A 16943-nucleotide genomic window follows, 5' to 3' on the forward strand; every position below is an offset into this window, starting at 1 on the left:
GGACCAGGGCCACTGAGAGTCAGATGTTTCCAGATCTTGGCACCTGACACCTCACTTTCACACCCTTGAGTTAAATCACATTCAACACAAAACACCCGCGAGATGACCAATTTCGGGAAGGCGCCCGAGTCTCCTCTCCTCCGTTCGCTTTAGGTCCCTAATCCTGGGCTTTCTTTTAATTGCATTTCGTTTCTAGAAAAGTCCCTCGTATCTTTCGGTCTAATTATCTCACTGTGCAAATCTTTGAAAAGGAAAGAACTGGGTTTGCTCTCCGCGCGGATATCTTTTCTCCGGGCTCTTAGCAAGCCTTCGTCCAACGTTCGCTGAAAAGGATGTCGCTCAGGGGCGCGGAGGCTTGAAATCCCTCGGTTCTCTCACCTTCTCTGTTCGTTCTGCCCGCTAACACCACCCCTACACCTCCCTCTCTCAGCCCGCTACAATCCACCACCGTTTTTACCTGTGCTGGGAGCTTTAAGAGTTTGCTCCCTCTACTTCTCCCTCTGACCCGGGAGGCACTTTCAGTGGGAGACAGGCCAGACAATGAGTCTGACTAGGGGACAGGCGGGTGGGATACTTGAGGGGAGTACAAGACCTAATGGATACATTTCGCGCTGCCTAATCGCGGTTAAGTATTTTGTAGATAAGCGAGCATATTAATCATTTCATGGTGTTCGAAACACCGATGTCTTTTGCCCTATGCGTTCGTCTATTTAACAGACTTACATATCGCTTACCATGTACCAACCAAGAACTGGTAGAATGAACACTTGTAGAATATGATCCTTTGCTTATAAAACAGCTTAAGCGACATTAAATCCACGTGTACTTTTCGAACGTCCCTGATATATATATATATATTTATAACACGGTTACAGCAGTTAAGACTACCAAGAAAAATACGGGAAAACTATACCCAGTTGCTACTTTATTGCAAGTAAACCTTTTCCCTAGTTGCAATTTTTCGCAATGATTACAATCAAACGCCCCAGTATGGTGGTGGTGGTGGTTGGGGAGGAGGAGGAGGGAAGTCATCTCTTTTTCTTTTCTTTTCTTTTATTTTTCAGCGACGGTCTCAAGTTGTGACCCTGACGTTTGGAAGCGACCGCTAACTTGCTCCCGTGGCGAACGTGAATTGCACCTGCAGGCATTCGCTTTCAGAAGAACAAGCCGCCGCAAGTCGTGAAGGTCGGGTTCGCGCGTTCCCCTGTGGCCCGTGCGCAGTGGCCGCTGGCCCGTCCTCCCGCGAGGTGGGGTGGCGGGCCCGCGAGCGCCCCGCCCTTGACTGTGGGCCGCGCAGACCGGGAACCAGGTGGCGCCGTGGGAGGTCGTCGCGGGCGGGATGCGGGCCGGCTCCGCGCCGCGCCGCGCGCTCGGGACCTGGGCGCTGCAGCAGCGCAGAGGCCCGCAGGCCCGCGCCGGCCGGAACCCGCCCTGAAACCGACAGCCGAGCGGGGGGGCGGGGGGGGGGGCGGGGGGGGGTGTCACCGCCCCTGGCGGCCCCACAGTCCTGAGCTGACCCGGTGCCGCCCCGCCAGGCCTCGCCCGGTCCCCGCCGACTGTGTGCTTTGCCCCGGGTTAAGTTTCAGCAGTCAGGATGGGACGTTTCGGGTTTCTGTTCACACGGTTATTGCAGGCACCGCCGCGGGGATGCAAAAAGGGAGAGTGGGGGTGGGGGGTGGGGAAGGGGGGTTGCGTTTTAATGCGAGCTCAGCACGCTGGCTGCCGGTCCTTCCCGCTCTCTCCCTGCCCAACTCCCCCGCCCCGCCGGGCCCGGTCCTCCACGTCGCGTCCTTTCCTCCTCTCCTCCCCGCCCGGCGCGGGTCCGGTGGAGGGAGGGGACAGATGGTCACAGGGGCGCCGCGAGCAGATCCCCAGAAAAAAATGAACCGGTCCGCGGCGGGAGGTGGTGGTGACTGATAGAGGCCCCTTTCTCGGAGGCTTTTCCCACCCCGCACGGAGCCGTCCCGGCGCAACGAGTGGCGTCTCCGGCTGGATCCCCACCGACCCGCTCCCGCCTCCCGGTACCGCGGCTCCCGGGCGAGCAAACCGACCCCGGTTGCCCTCGCGGAGACACATCGGCGTAGCCGGTTCAAAAATCAGAGCATGGAAAGAGGCGCTGGAAAACATGGTTTGAAAACGCATCTAGAGATTTTACAGCCCGCGGTGTCCAATGCACTGAAAACTGGACACGAGTTCGAACTCTAGAAAACAAATTCCATTTCCAGAGCGGTTTTTCGTGTCCAGATTCTAATTACACCTACCGCTGCGACTGCACATGATCAGGGCGAGGGGAGAATTGCCGTTATCTGGAGAACCCAAGCCCGAAAAACTCCGACTTGAAAAACCACTAACACTGTGTCCTGAAACACCCGCGTTATTGCCCTAGTCCTTCCGGCCACCAACGTAAACACAGCTCCGGGCACGGTCTACTCAGCGGGATCCACAGTCCCGGGGGGGGGGGGGGGGGGGGAATGGAAATAACTGATTTACAGCAAATCGAACATCGTGCGGGGGCCAACCTCACCCCCTCCGACCGTCAGGGGTTATGTACCTCGTCGGGGAAACTCGCGTCCTTATCTGTTCACAGCCCGGAGGCCGCAGCAGTAGCCTCGGGAGTTGCCGGGGGAGAAAAAAAATAACTTTGATTTAAGGTTTTCAAAAACCCCAGAGGGCAAATGTGACCGCCAGGGTCAGCCAGTCGGCAGTGTGGGTCCTGACCAGGGACTGCCGAGCCGGGCGGCTCCCGACGTCACACGCGCCCGCTCACACGCAGCCACGCGCTCGGGTTCCTCTTTAAACCCAGGCCCCACACTTCCCGGCGGACGGCGGGGTGAGGAGGAGGAGGAGGGCCGCAACCCCAGGCCCCCGAGGCCCCCGAGGCCCCCGAGGCCCCCGCGCCAGCCCTCCCTCGCGGCGCCCGCGCCCGGGTCTGCGCGCTTCCCTCGCTGCAGGCGGCCACCTGGCGCTCGCGCTCCCCGCCGCCCGTGCCCGCCCGCGCGCCGCTCCCGGGCCCCAGGTGTGGAGGCGGGTTCCCACGCTCCTGCCCCAGCCTGGAGGCGGGCGAGGGCAGGGGCGGCCCTCCTCTCCGCCCCAGCCAATCGCGGGCCACGCCGGCCCCGAGGAGGCGGGGCCCGCCGGGGCGCCGGGGGCCGGCGGGAGGGAGGTGCGCGCGTGGGCCCCGCCCGCCGGGGGGGCGTGTCCGGCGCCGGTCTTGCCGCAGAGCTGGGCTGCGGCGTGGGAAACAGCCCGGAGGAGCCGACCGCGCCGCCGCGGGAACCGCGCCTGCCGGGCCCGGGGAGCGGGTGAGGAGGCCGGCAGGGAGGTCGCTGTGCCGCGCTTGGCATCCGTGTCTCCGGCCGGGCTGCGCCCCGCGCCCTTTTCGCCGCGATGAAGCGCCCCTGCGAGGAGACGACCTCGGAGAGCGACCTGGACGAGACCATCGACGTGGGAAGCGAGAACAATTACTCGGGGTGAGCGCGCGCTCGGAGCCCGAGGCGTCGGGGAGCTTTGTGTGGGACGGCTCCGTGGGAATCTCCAGGCTCCTTTTCGCGGCGTCCTCACGAAGAGGGGGAAGTTTTGCCGGAGAAACGTTGAGTGGTGGGCGCTCGGGAACGTGCGTGGAGTGGGGCGAGGGAGGTGGGTTTTCACTCTAGGGGTGCAGCGCAGCGGACGGGGACGCCTGAAAGTGCGGGAGTTGGCCGCGATGTTGCCCGGCTGTCTGCACCGGGCCGGCGGACAAACAGGTCCCGGCGACGGGCGACGCCCCCGCCACTGAAACTGTCGAAATGGGCCAAGAGCAAAGAAAAATTGATGTTTTTAAAAGAGACTAAAAAGCTAAGTTGCTTTATGGAGAAATTGAAGCAACGTGCAGTGTCCCCGCTAAGCAGGGTGCGCGCTCCGGGTCGACCATGTGTGTCTTGGCTGACAGCAAAGTGAGTGACAGATGTAAGGATCGTTTCAGGCGTTATTCCTTTGACTGCCGGTTCTTAAGTCTGGGAAAGATCGGGGTCGCGATCACAGAAGCCAGACCTCCACTTCCCAGTGGCAGGGGGAGATTACCGAGGCATTTTAGTGCCGGGCGGGTCAAATGATAATTGCTTCTAATTGGCATCCCCAGAAGCACCTTAATTATTTATCTGCAACTGTCACTCAAAGAGCAAAATTCTTCCTACCTTTTGGAAAACTTTCAATGCTGTTTTCTTTCTTTCTTTCTTTCTTTCAATGCTGTTCTTCTAATACATACAAAACCAAAGCCTGATATCAGCAAGAGCAAAGACATTTGCTTGAAACATTGTTTACAAAGTATCTTCTAATTATTAAAGTGTCGGTCATCTTAAAAAATAAGAACAGAAAAACAGAAGATGCCCTGTGAAAGGCGAAACCAGCTGAGAATGGGTAGGAACGAGGAGGACGTTTAATTCAGAAATAAGATCCAGAAGTGAGAAGATGAAGTACTAACAACCTGATCTGTGCAACATTTCTAAAATGGAAGAACAAATAACAGGAACCCTGGAAAATCTGAGAACATAAAGAATTATAGAATCCATGAATTATGAAGAGTAACAGATACAAACTAGAAAGGATGGCAAATATTCTAAGTGGCAAAATAATGATTTGATTGAACTCTCAGTATAAAATAATCTTTTCAATAGGAAACTCAAGATGAGGTGCAGCTCCTAGAGGTTTCGTTTTCAAAGTAAAACCCTTACCTGGTAGCTGATCTGATTTTAATTTTCTTATCAGTGGCATTTTTACTTTGGAGCGTTCTTTTGGAAGATTCGGATACAAAACATTAAATTTGTCATTTTTTTCCCCCGTTGTGAGATATGACTAATTGAAATAGTAAGATAACGTGTGTTTATTTTAAAGATTGCATCTAGAGACAACCGTGTGACATGTGATGATTGTATATCTGTTTGGTAGTGGTGCTAAACATGGCCTTTATTTTAAAATAGCTTTGCTTTGTTCAGTATGTTTGAACGGAAAGAGGAGGAGGATGCTACTAGAGGCTAGTTGACTTTTAAGAAACATTTATGAGTGGCACTAGGAAGTACTAATATCTAATTTCTCACCCTGACTGCCCGTAATTATTTTACTAGGAGACTTAATAAAAGTTTAGGGATGTTTTTGCCAATGGATTTGGCATCTAAATTACTCATTAAAACTTTTCTTTTTTTAAGCCACCATTCATTCCTACCTGAAAAGAGATATAGGCTGGAAGCAAAGTATGTTAAGAGTAAAGCAAGAATTAAGAATAAAGTAACACAGACCTGAACTGCGAAATCACCCTCAGTGTTTAATAGGTGGCATCAAGTACTCAGAAGAAACTATTGTTATGTTAATGAAGCACCTGACATACTCTTCCTATTTCATAGGCAAAGTTCTAGCTCTGTGATTAGATCGAATTCTCCAACAACATCATCTCAGATTATGGCAAGAAAGAAAAGGAGAGGGGTATGTGATTTTTTTTCTTTTTATTCCATGTTATGCAGCCTAATGTGTAGCAGTTGTGTTTTTTCATCATGAGTAATTTTATCATTTGTGTATTCATAAACTTTTGTTTTGCTTTCTTTGGGATAGATAATAGAGAAAAGGCGTCGAGATCGGATAAATAACAGTTTATCCGAGTTGAGGCGACTGGTGCCAACTGCTTTTGAAAAACAAGTAAGCTATCCTCACCCCTGACCACCCCAACCAAAAAGCTCAAAAAATCTGATTCTCTCATCTGGGAAAGCCTGTTAAGGCTTTTTAAAATAATGGTGTATGTGCCCTGATCTGGCACAGAGCAGTGATTTCAATAAAATGCTTTGTTGTGGCAAAACTATTAAAAACATAATCCATCGTGAAGTTGAAAAACATTTCCATTCTTGGGCTTATTTTCCCCTTAAGGGTAACAGTGTTCATTCTTTCTCTGTTCTTTCTATGAAGACCAGTGGTGGTTTTGTTTAAAACCAAGATGTATGTGGTATTCTTTTTTAAAAAAAGAAGGATATCATGTGTGAAATTTCATTTTTGTTTCAAACAGTTTAAGAAAAATAAGCTTTTTATTTTAAAAATTACCAAAGCCCAGGAAGTAACATCTCCAGCTCTATTTTCTAAATAACTTATACGAATACAATTTATTTACCAACCCACATGGTTTCATTTTTAATCCCTGGGTTAACAGAATAATGCTCGATTTGGAGCATCTTTTTGGAAGTTTAGTAAAAATCAAACTAGCCACATGCCCTTTTCAGAATTCACGTATTCCTTTACAAAAAAAAAATTTTTTTTTCACACTTAATAGAGTAGGAAGCCAAATATGTAAATATTTCTTTGTTGTTTCAGAAAAGTTTTTCCTCCTGCCACCATGGCTAATGGCATAGATTTCTAACAGCATCTTTCAAAGAATGTGGCATCATAACCTTGTTGAAAATACTTTCAATTTAATTCAAATAGAATATAAGACAGCAATTGTTTGTTTATTTCATTTTGTTGTTTATTTCATGAACCAAACTAACATTACAAAGCCCTCGGAAATTATCCAGAAACTACAATTTTGTTATTAGTCACGTTCACTGAAACTACTGTACATCTTCATGGAAAAATTGAGCACTGACAGAAGTACAAGATGTAATATGCTATTGATTATATATGTTTAAGAGAAACACAGGCACCCATTCTATATGCTGAAACTGCCTTTGATTAGGTAAATGTAATGTGGAAACAGTAGTTTGGATTAGTAGCAGTAGGCTGAAACTGAAGATATCATTATTTAGTGATATTTTTACTTTGAGTACCGAAATACCTAGTTATGAGGAACCATCAGTTTGGTGTGGTTTTTGTTGTTGTTGTTCTTTTTCTTTCTTTCTTTTCTTAAATGTCAGTTTAAAACAAATCTTAAAAGCAAACCTCAGTTGTTTGGCAGCCAGTTGCCATAAACACAGACTTTCCCATTTGCAGAGCTTGGCTACCAACCCTTAGTGAGCTGGCCCTGTCACAGTATGATTAGAAGGGTATTTATTCAAGCAGTTTAAATAACTGGCATTGAGCTGATAATTTTCACGAAACAAGTAACGCATAGGAACCTGAAATAAACTTCTATTTCCTTTTCTGAAAAAAACATATTGGTTTAATTATTTAGCTCCTTCAGGAAATTAGAAGCCACCCACAGCACTCTGAGACGGTTTGAGGTGGCACTTTTTTCAGTTGGTTTCCAGAAGTTGCCTTATTTTTAAAAGTGGGGACATAAAAATACATTTCAAAGAAAATTTTATTAAGAACTATTTTAAAGGGTTTAAATATCCTTACATGTTGCTGATGCTTACTAGATAAGTAGTAAATTATGCTTTCTTATTTATGATCTTGAAATTCACAGTGACACCTGCTGGTAATTATTGGAAAACATATTAAAAGTCTTCCCTTTTTTATTTTTGGTTCTGCTTACCCGAGGTCTAGTATGAATTAAAGACTTATTAAAATTTTTTATTTTTATTTTATTTTTCTAGCTGGAAAGTTAAAACATTTTATTTTAAAATGTTAGAAAAGCATTAAAACATTTTATTTTAAAATGTTAGAAAAGCATTCTCCGTTATATAACCAAGAATGTTAAATATTTGGAAATTAAATCTTCTAAAATGTGGCAGGCACTTTCAGAGAGTTAAAAATTGCAAATTATTCTACCATATGTCTTCTTTAATACCAATAATGCTTGATATGATGAAAAAATATCAAGACCAACTAATTATTCAAACAAAGTCACCAAGTAAGGGTTCAACAATAATTTGAGATTCTGTTTCCTTATCCTCCAGAGTTGTATTCAACTGATCTGGACTTGAGCATTATATAGGACTATTGGATGTTCTATATAACTAGATAATGCAATTAAATATACTATTAACCAAGGTACTGATTGGATGCAAAGTTTGAGATTTTCACAATTGTAATTTTGGTGGAGTAACATTGGGGAGTATAGCTATTCTTATGATAAAAATATTTATTATACTTTTTAACCTTTAAAAGTTGAAATATCTGTCATTAGGTGTGACATAGCAACTATCTGTCATTAGGCGTGACATAGTAATTAGAGTTTTCATTTAAAGTTTGGAAGGAATTTAGATTTTTCTGTGAAAAAAATTAAACTTAGAATTTTCTAGTGAGAAGGAAAATTGAAAATCCAGTATAAAATGTCCCAAATTTGTTTCCATAGAACTTATAAGACTTTATTACTTGTTTATGCAGGGATCTGCAAAGTTAGAAAAAGCTGAAATATTACAAATGACAGTGGATCATTTGAAGATGCTTCAGGCAACAGGGGGTAAAGGTAAGTAGGTGACTTCATTTTCCCAACCCCTTTCCACCTTTCTTTTTTTACCCCTCCTCCTCTCCCCTCCCCAAGATTGCAAGGAAGTCATAGTTGAGCGGTTCTTTAACAAGCTGGGATAGGAGGTCCCAGATTAAAGCCATGAAAATCAATGCTAATGGCAGGATTGAACTCGTGGGAAAGAACTTCTGGAACAAAAGGGGCACTTGACCCTGGCTTGTGTTTGCTTTCATAATACTGTGGGAGTGAAGCTTCATTCACAGCAGCCCGGTCAGAGATTTGTTTGGGACTTCAGAAGCACATGCTGGAATCTGTACAGAAAGACAAAACAAACACCAAACATCCAAACATAAACAGGAGGTTAAAGGCAATCTTTTCTCTTTTTCTTCTTTCTCTTCCCCAAAGCCCCCCATTAAATCAGAGCTAGAACTCAGTATAATGCAGCTATTCCAAAGGAAGTGACTCTAGAATTACTCTCATTGTTGTTTCAGATTGGGGTTGGTTTTGGATTCAGACCAGACAGAGCATTTGAAGTGCAGGTAGTGAATCTCTACTGGAAACCGTTAATGGAGCAGTCATTCCTAACCAGAGCAAATAGGAGAAGGTTCCCTGGGCCCAGTTCCCTGGAGAGATGTTCTCTGTATTCCATAGTGATTTGGGGAAGAATTCTTTAGGGGGTCAGAGACAGACCCTTACTTCATACTAAAAATATACTTGAGATGGGAAAGCTGTAATTCTCATTCAAATTTTATCATCCCAGTTCCACTTGACTGGGTTTCACCCTTTTGTATCTTTTTCACCCTTCAAACAAACCTTTGGTATTCATCTTAGCCAAGGGTGTTATCTATATATATAAAAGGCTAATAATATGCTAAGTGTCCAACCATCCGACCAGTTGCTATGATGCACACTGACCACCAGGGGGCAGACGCTCAACGCAGTAGCTGCCGAGCTGCAGTGACTTGGCAGCAGCAGTTCTTGGGTGACGCACCCCAAAACCAGAGAGAAGGGAGCCCAATTCCTCGCAGGGCCACATGATTCCAGTGGGTTATGTTGTTGCTGGGGCACTGTCAGGCCCCAAATCTGGTTTACTGCACACTTGCTTTTGCATTCCATACTCTGTAGGACAGCAACTTTGCAGAGTGCCCTCTCGCACTCTGGGACCCTTTGGGGGATGTCAGAGAGCTGGTTTTGGCCTGATCCCCACAGGCCAGGCCTAGGGACCCCACCTGCCAGAGGGATCCGCTCACCCTGAAGACACCAGGGAGGGACCATGGGAGGTTGGCTCCAGGGAGTGTCAGGCCCATCTTGCCCAGGTCCTGCCCTGCCAGCCACCTTCTAATTAATTTCTTTTCAGTGTGCACGAAATCATGCACCTGGTCACTAGTTTAATATATTTGACAACTGGATAAGTACAAGACACCACCAGGGGCTAAGTGCTGCTGCACCTATACTCTGGAAGCTTCTCTGTGCTTGCTAGCAGCCTTTTACTATGTATTGTCATAGTTTGCCATAGATGAAGGCAGGAAAGGGGCATTGGAGGCAAGTAACTGTTTACCAGTTGGTATGGAAGTAGTTCAGTATTTAACTCCACTATGGCCATGCTGCTGAGGACCTGTGGAACACAGCCCTGGCCATCACCTCTAAATCTAAGACAATCAAAATCTGAAAACAACATGAGAGTAATTCTAGGGCCACTTCCTTTAGAATAGCTGCATTATACTGAGTTCTAGCTCTGATTTAATAGAGGTTTGGGGGAAGGAAAGGAAGAACAAGAGAAAAGATTGCCTCTAACCTCCTGGTTTTGTTCCGATATTTGTGTGTCAGAGAGGTTGATCATTGTACAGGGAAGCCCACGTGCTGTGACTTACCCTTGGTTGCACCTTCTCAAGGAACCATCCTGAATGAATGGGCGTGGGTTTTTAAACTTCTGTTCATTAAAATGTAACCCTCAGTATAGCATGCAAGCATTCTTACAGAATGGAGAAGAGAATGGATGAAATCTTAAGAGCCAAGGATCCAGCCCAGGTTGGCCACTGCCTCACCTGTGACCAGACACAGAAAAGTGCACTGTTGCACTATGAGGCCGACAGTAGTTATCTGAGCTCTAAGGCCCCTCCAGCCCCACATTTCCGTCTGCACCGATTGAGTTAGTGGTGGTGCAAGAAAAGTTGTTTCTTTGCTCTGCCTCCCTTGGCATCGTTAACCACATGACTGAGAATTCTTATCAACATTTCAAATATTTGGCCTGAGCTATACTTGTAAAGAGTAATATTGTTCTTATGCCTTACTATAAAAACTAAGTTCTGTCTTGGTTGCTATTCTTGGCTACCTGAACAGTCCTAAAATTCAAACCAGAATAGTTTATGAACACACATTTCCCAGCAAGCACATACAAGTGGCCTGACTGCCAGGTCATTAAACAGGTCACCAAGCTGGAGAATATGTGGGCCTTGAAGAAGGGGGGCGGGCAGTGTGGGCTCACATCGCCCAAGACTCACAACTGCTATAAGGGCCTCATAGTGTGCTGATGTCTTACAGCATAGACTCTAGTTGGGTTGCCTGTTTATAAATCCTGGCACTGTCCTGTAGTTGCTCTGTGATGCTTGGTAAATTACTAACCCTCTCCAAGCCCCATTTTCCTCATCTGTAAAGTGAGAACAGTGCTAGTGTCCACTTCACAGGGTTGTGAGTTTGTTCACTGAAAGCTGTAGCACAGTGGTGGCACAGGTGATGTGGTATAGACCTATGTGCTGTACTATAATTTTTGGCCAAGATTCATTCATAGGAGGCAGCTGCTCATCGTCATTTCCCTCTGTATTCACCAACAGGATAGGAATTGGCATACTTTCTGTTCCTTAAGATGCAACAGAGAACTCGGTGATATACAGCAACATGTAGCTGGCAAACCACAGATTTCAAATTTTTTCATGCCTGTTCATGAAAATTCTTGGAAGCTCTAAGGGTTACAATCCTGTTGGTTCGTTTTTTTTACAGTCTACCTTGATGTTGCCATGGTCTCTAGAGAGGATTTAGTAGAGTAACCTAAATTTCTAAATCCTTCTGGGTTTCTGAACTCGGTCTACACTGGTGATTACCTCCCTCCTCTTCTCTCATGGGAGACAGAGTCCCCAAAGGCCCACAGAGAACCCTGAGGACGCTCCCGTGAAATCTTTTCCATGGAGGCAGCTTCTTTAGGGAGAGCTTTTCCTTCTAATCCCAGGGACTTTGTTGCTAACTCTGCCTAAGTCCTCATCTTCCACATTTCATGATGCTGTCTTATACCAGCTTTGTGCTGTTGTTACTGTTTTAATAGGGTATATTTTTGTTCCAGATGTTTTCTGGGCCTTCCAAATTTCAGTTCGAATTCTAGCTTTAGGACTTTTGAATATTATGACTACTATTTTCCAAAGTGCTTGAGATACAGAATAAGATAGTCTAATAATGAATAGATGATAAATGAAACATTTTGTTTTTATTGGATTTTTTCATACCAAGTAATGACAACAGGTTTTCACTTTGTTGATTTAAAAAAAAACCACTGAGAGTCAAGAAGCATTTTTTTTAAAAAAATTTAAGAGACAGTAAGTGTTGGTGCAAGAAAAGTCCTTTATTAGAAAGTCCCCAAGCCGCTAAAATGCATTTTACCTCTCTGTTTACCACCAAGAGAGTGCGGATGTTTCAGAAAAGCCCTTTAATCTACAGCTCGTGACAGAGACAGCGCCTGGAACTCTGTGTCACCGTGAAAAAATTCAACTAGGGAATTTCACTAGTCCACAATACAGAAGGAGAAACACCACTTTTTCCCCTGGAAGTATTTGAAACATGCATGTTCTTAATCTCACACACACACACACACACCACACACCCCCGCCCCCACTATGAAATTTGGTTGCAAGAATAACTGTAGTACCCAGCAATGCCAGAGTTGTCACACATGTGAATTGCAAAGTGTACTTTCTCCACTCTCTTCACTTCTGCACAAATTGCAACCATAAGTAGCTGGCAACGTTGTCAGAAAGGATCGTGGTTCTGCTTCAGTCTTCTGAGGGCAGAGTGGGACCTCGTTGGTAGGACTCTTAGTAACTGGATTGTTTTCTCCTCGCCCTCTCCTGGCCCCCACTTTGCTCAAACCTCCCTTTAGGCTACTTCGATGCACACGCGCTTGCCATGGACTTCATGAGCATCGGGTTCCGAGAGTGCCTGACGGAAGTGGCCAGGTATCTGAGCTCCGTGGAAGGCCTGGACTCCGCGGACCCCCTGCGGGTGCGGCTGGTCTCCCATCTCAGCACGTGCGCCTCGCAGCGGGAAGCAGCGGCCATGACCTCCTCCCTGGCCCACCACCACCACCCGCTGCACCCGCACCACTGGGCTGCGGCCTTCCACCATCTGCCCGCAGCCCTGCTCCAGCCCAACGGACTCCACGCCTCGGAGTCCACGCCCTGCCGCCTCTCCACGACTTCAGACGTGCCTCCCGCCCACGGCTCCGCGCTCCTCACGGCCACGTTTGCCCACGCGGATTCTGCCCTGCGGATGCCATCGACGGGCAGCGTGGCCCCCTGCGTGCCGCCCCTCTCCACTTCGCTCTTGTCCCTCTCAGCCACGGTCCACGCGGCCGCCGCAGCCGCCACCGCGGCGGCGCACAGCTTCCCCCTGTCCTTCGCGGGGGCCTTCCCCATGCTCCCCCCAAACGCCGCCGCTGCCGCAGTGGCAGCCGCCACAGCCATCAGCCCGCCCTTGTCCGTATCAGCCACATCCAGCCCTCAGCAGACGAGCAGTGGAACTAACAGTAAACCTTACCGACCCTGGGGGACAGAAGTGGGCGCTTTTTGAGTTGTCATTGAACTTGTTGCCATGGTAACTGAAAGTCCTGCATTTCAGCATCTGCACCGGAAGGCCGCCATACAGATGTCTACAGACCCACCAAGGAACAGTAAAGCTATTTGAGACACACACCTCACAAGTGGAAATGTGGTATTAGCGATCTGTTTTCTTTCTTGTGGTTGGTTAAGGCAGCTTGGTAACTGACGTCAGCAACGTTTAAGAACTTCACACTTGCTTCCATGTAGAATTTTCCCGGAAAGTAAAAGACTGTACCATCCAGCCTTGCCTCGGTATATCCAAATTGGAGAAGGAAAAGGCTCTGACTGAATTCTCTTGAAACTAGATGGGAAAAAAATATTCCTGTTTCCTAAGTGCCTGAGCTAGTGAAGTTTTGTTCTGAGCATGGAACATTGCACAAGTGACGAGTGTAGAAGTTAGGTTAAGAAGGGAGAGGGACAGAAGTCTTGCGTTAGGCTGCAGACATACAATGCCAGGGAAGAGTACTCTGTTGAAACCAACAGGTTTTTATTGGCCAAAAGGATTGCTGAAAATAATTTTCAAGTTGAAAGACCGAGTTTTATCTTAGTTTGCTTTCTTTGTACAGACTTGCCAAGTGGTGACATTCAGCAATACACTGGTATAAGCAATTATTCCATCAGTGCTCAGATTAGCAAGCATTCTGCCTGGTCTGCAAACCCCGAGGCACCTTTTTCTTTCATGGCTCAGAATGTGGTGCTTCTTCTATAAACCATACATTTATAGAGTACACCCAGGAGCAGTGACCTACTGTGTGCCCACCAGAGGCTAGCTGATTCGTGCCAACTTGAAAACTCCAGTTTGTAAAAGTTTAGCATAATTTATTCCGTTTCATTTGGACTATTTCCACATATGTATCCTCTTCATTTTGCCCCAATGACGTGTACTATCCTTGTCATCCTTGTGGGAGAAGTAGCATTTCTGGAGGTGATGAGACAGGGAGGTAGGTAGATAGATAGCATTTGGAACAGAAAAGCCACGATTTTTAAATGCTCTTTGTCAAGCTCAAGATTGCGTTTGGCCCCAAATCAAGATGAATGTATGCAATGGGATGTACATAAATTAGTTTGTCCATGCCTAGACTAGTGCTACATAATGGTGTTTTGGTTTCATTTTGTTTTGTTTTTTATTTTGTTTAATGACAAAATAATCTCTTAATACATTGAAATTGAGCACATGAGATTTTATGTTTGAAAGATAAAGACACAGCATGTATTATTATGCACTTCATTTCTCTGCTGTGTGGAGAAAGCAATAAAGAAGAATGTTAAACATTATGCAACATTATACTTTGAAATATTTGTTTTAAAATTACTGTACCTAGTCCTTTTTGCATTATTTTGTAACCTTTTTCTATGCAAAAGTCTACATATCACTAATTAAATGAAGTCCTTTTTGACTATTTTTATGTGGATGAGTTGCTTTGCAGAATGTAAAGTTGATATGAATTTCAAGCAAGGCTTTCCTTCACTAACAAATTAAGCCAGGGCTTTTCTTTTGCTCTTTCACAGCTTGCTTGAAATTAGTTTTTATCTGAGCTTGTAAATCTATTAAGCATAGGTGGGTAAGGCATTATTTGGAGACAGGAAGTGACCCGTTTCCTTTGCCTTTTATTCTTAACCACGGTTCTTGGAAAAGTGCAAATACAAGAAGTCTAAATAATACTAGTAGTATACCGGACGTGGGGTAATATGCTAGAATGTGTCATACTTTTTATAACTCAAAAACATTTGTAGTGTTTTTAAAAATCACATGCATACATGAAGGGCAGATATATGTCTCCTGATGATGAATCCTCTATATCTACCTCAATGCCAATTTCTTTTGATGCTGTAGGAATTATGCAAATATCCCCCCTTCAATGAAGCCTGAAAGAGACCATTTCAGAGTTCCCAAAGCTATTGGGCCAAATATATGAAAAATTAAGAAAGAATGCTCTTATTATGCATTTTACTTATGCTTAAAGCTAAAGGAAAAAGTGGGAGGCTTTTAGTTTTAAAAAAATCAAGCATATAGTTTATCTAATTTCTTCTGTCTGGAAGTGGGTAAAAAAAATGAGCAAAAACAGATCACCATGTTCCTTCTCTGTGAAGCTCTCTGGTTATTAAATTTTCTGTTAGCTCTGATGGAATTAGGTAGCAAATAAGAAAATGGATTTAGTAGTATTTGAAGTTTGCTTTTTAATCACGATTTGTGGGCTGCTGGCCTAGAAATGATTTTTATTATCTAATAGTTGATCCTGTGCCTATTGTAATGTCAGCATTTAAAGAATTCTTTTCCTATTTTGGAATGTAAAGTGTTTTAGAAAGCAGGAATTTTTTTTAAAATTTAGATTAAATATTTTAAGATAAATCCCCTTCCTTCCTCCTTTCTTCTCTTTTCCTCTTTGTTTTTTTTGTACATTTTTTTCTTCCCCGTTTCATAAGGGTTATTACTTTTCAGTTTAATTGATTGAAATATTTTCAAACCAACTTGCCACCTAGTTGCTAAGGGTTATCAGTGTTCCTAAAGAAAATCATTATCAGTAATTTATTAATTGGTTCTTGATCAGTATTTCACATCGTCAGCTTTTAACATTACATTTCACTCATTTCTATAAACTTTACCATTGAGTTTTCCATCTCTGATCAAATGTGTTTTTTTTAAGTATGTTGTTACTGTTTTTTAGAGAGAGAGGAACAGAGAGATAAAAACATCGACGAGAGAGGAACATCATTGACCGGCATGAACATCATGACCCTTACTGGGGATAGAGCCGCATCCAGGGCCTGCGCCCTGGCCGGGAATCAAATGGGAGACCTATTGGTTTCTTGGTCAACCACTGAGCCACACCAACTGGGCTGATCGAATCTTTTTTGAAATTGGTGTTCTACCTTTAGGTGTGGTGATTTTCATGTTTGCTACCAAAATGGAAAAAAACCAACAAACAGCAAAACAAAACAAAACACACCACTTTTTATATTTCAAAGGAAAAAAGAACATTTAGGATTTGATTTATTGGTGGCTTTTATTTGTGTAAAAGTCCCAAAATTAACTCATAGGATTTTTGGTAGGAAAAAGGGGGGGGGGGGGGGGGGCGGGCGGAGGTGGAGGAGAGGAAAGGAAAAGGGAACATTTTTAGAAAATTGAGTTTTCCAAATGTTAAAAGCTGTATGCATGCCTAACTAGAACAGTTTTGTATTTCACATCAGTGCGCCAGGAGAGGTTTATTGAATAACTGCTGTGTACTCAGCACTGTGCTGTATGTATGTCAGGTTTTGAATGGTGTGTTGTCCCACATGACAGTGACAGGTATGGCTGCCACCCTAGCTTTTACAGGGACCCTCAAAAGAAAGAGGTGCCCTAAGAGTGAGGAAAGGGGTTTCTGGAAACTGGCTGGGTAGGCTTTTTCTCTCCTTGGAATCTTGCTATTACAGATATGGTATTTCCTATCATATTGGAAGAAATCTGTGGTACTTTTAAAGCAATGTTGAAACATTAAAAAGACCAGCTATTAACTAGAGTGATGGCTGTTTGACCTACAAATATATGTGTACCAAAAATCTTAATGAAGCCTTTGGATTATCTTCCATATATATTAAACTTGTTTCTTTTACCAATAATTAAGTTACCACAAAGTAAGCGCAAAGCCACCTTAGGTAATATCAACACAAAGTAAGATGATTTTTGAACTCCATATTTTCCTAAGTCTAAGATTTCATCACTCTAAAGATCTTCTATTGGTTTGGGGTCAGTTTTTATAGAAAAGAACCACCACAACATAACTTCACACATTAATCAT

At 44.8% G+C, this 16943-nt stretch overlaps 1 protein-coding gene across 1 annotated transcript; it reads left to right on the forward strand.

Moving 5' to 3' along the window:
- Nucleotides 1-3250: 3250 nt before the first annotated feature.
- HEY2 (hes related family bHLH transcription factor with YRPW motif 2) lies at nt 3251-14439 on the forward strand. The gene is made up of 5 exons (XM_070417629.1): nt 3251-3470; nt 5376-5454; nt 5581-5664; nt 8221-8302; nt 12447-14439. The coding sequence occupies exons 1-5, from the start codon at nt 3388-3390 to the stop codon at nt 13133-13135; spliced, it is 1017 nt and encodes a 338-aa protein (XP_070273730.1). The 5' UTR covers nt 3251-3387; the 3' UTR covers nt 13136-14439.
- The last annotated feature ends 2504 nt before the right edge of the window (nt 14440-16943 follow it).

The sequence above is a fragment of the Myotis yumanensis genome, unplaced genomic scaffold, assembly GCF_028538775.1.
Source record: "Myotis yumanensis isolate MYYU_CA2020_CCGP unplaced genomic scaffold, mMyoYum1.0.hap1 SCAF_6, whole genome shotgun sequence".
Lineage (NCBI taxonomy): Eukaryota > Metazoa > Chordata > Mammalia > Chiroptera > Vespertilionidae > Myotis > Myotis yumanensis.

Bases quoted from the DNA above. Each gene is read 5' to 3' on its own strand.
- HEY2 (XM_070417629.1), top strand. From the start codon at position 3,388: ATGAAGCGCCCCTGCGAGGAGACGACCTCGGAGAGCGACCTGGACGAG. The intron at 3,471-5,375 runs GTGAGCGCGCGC...CCTATTTCATAG, and splicing joins AGCGAGAACAATTACTCGGG to GCAAAGTTCTAGCTCTGTGA. The intron at 5,455-5,580 runs GTATGTGATTTT...TCTTTGGGATAG, and splicing joins CAAGAAAGAAAAGGAGAGGG to ATAATAGAGAAAAGGCGTCG.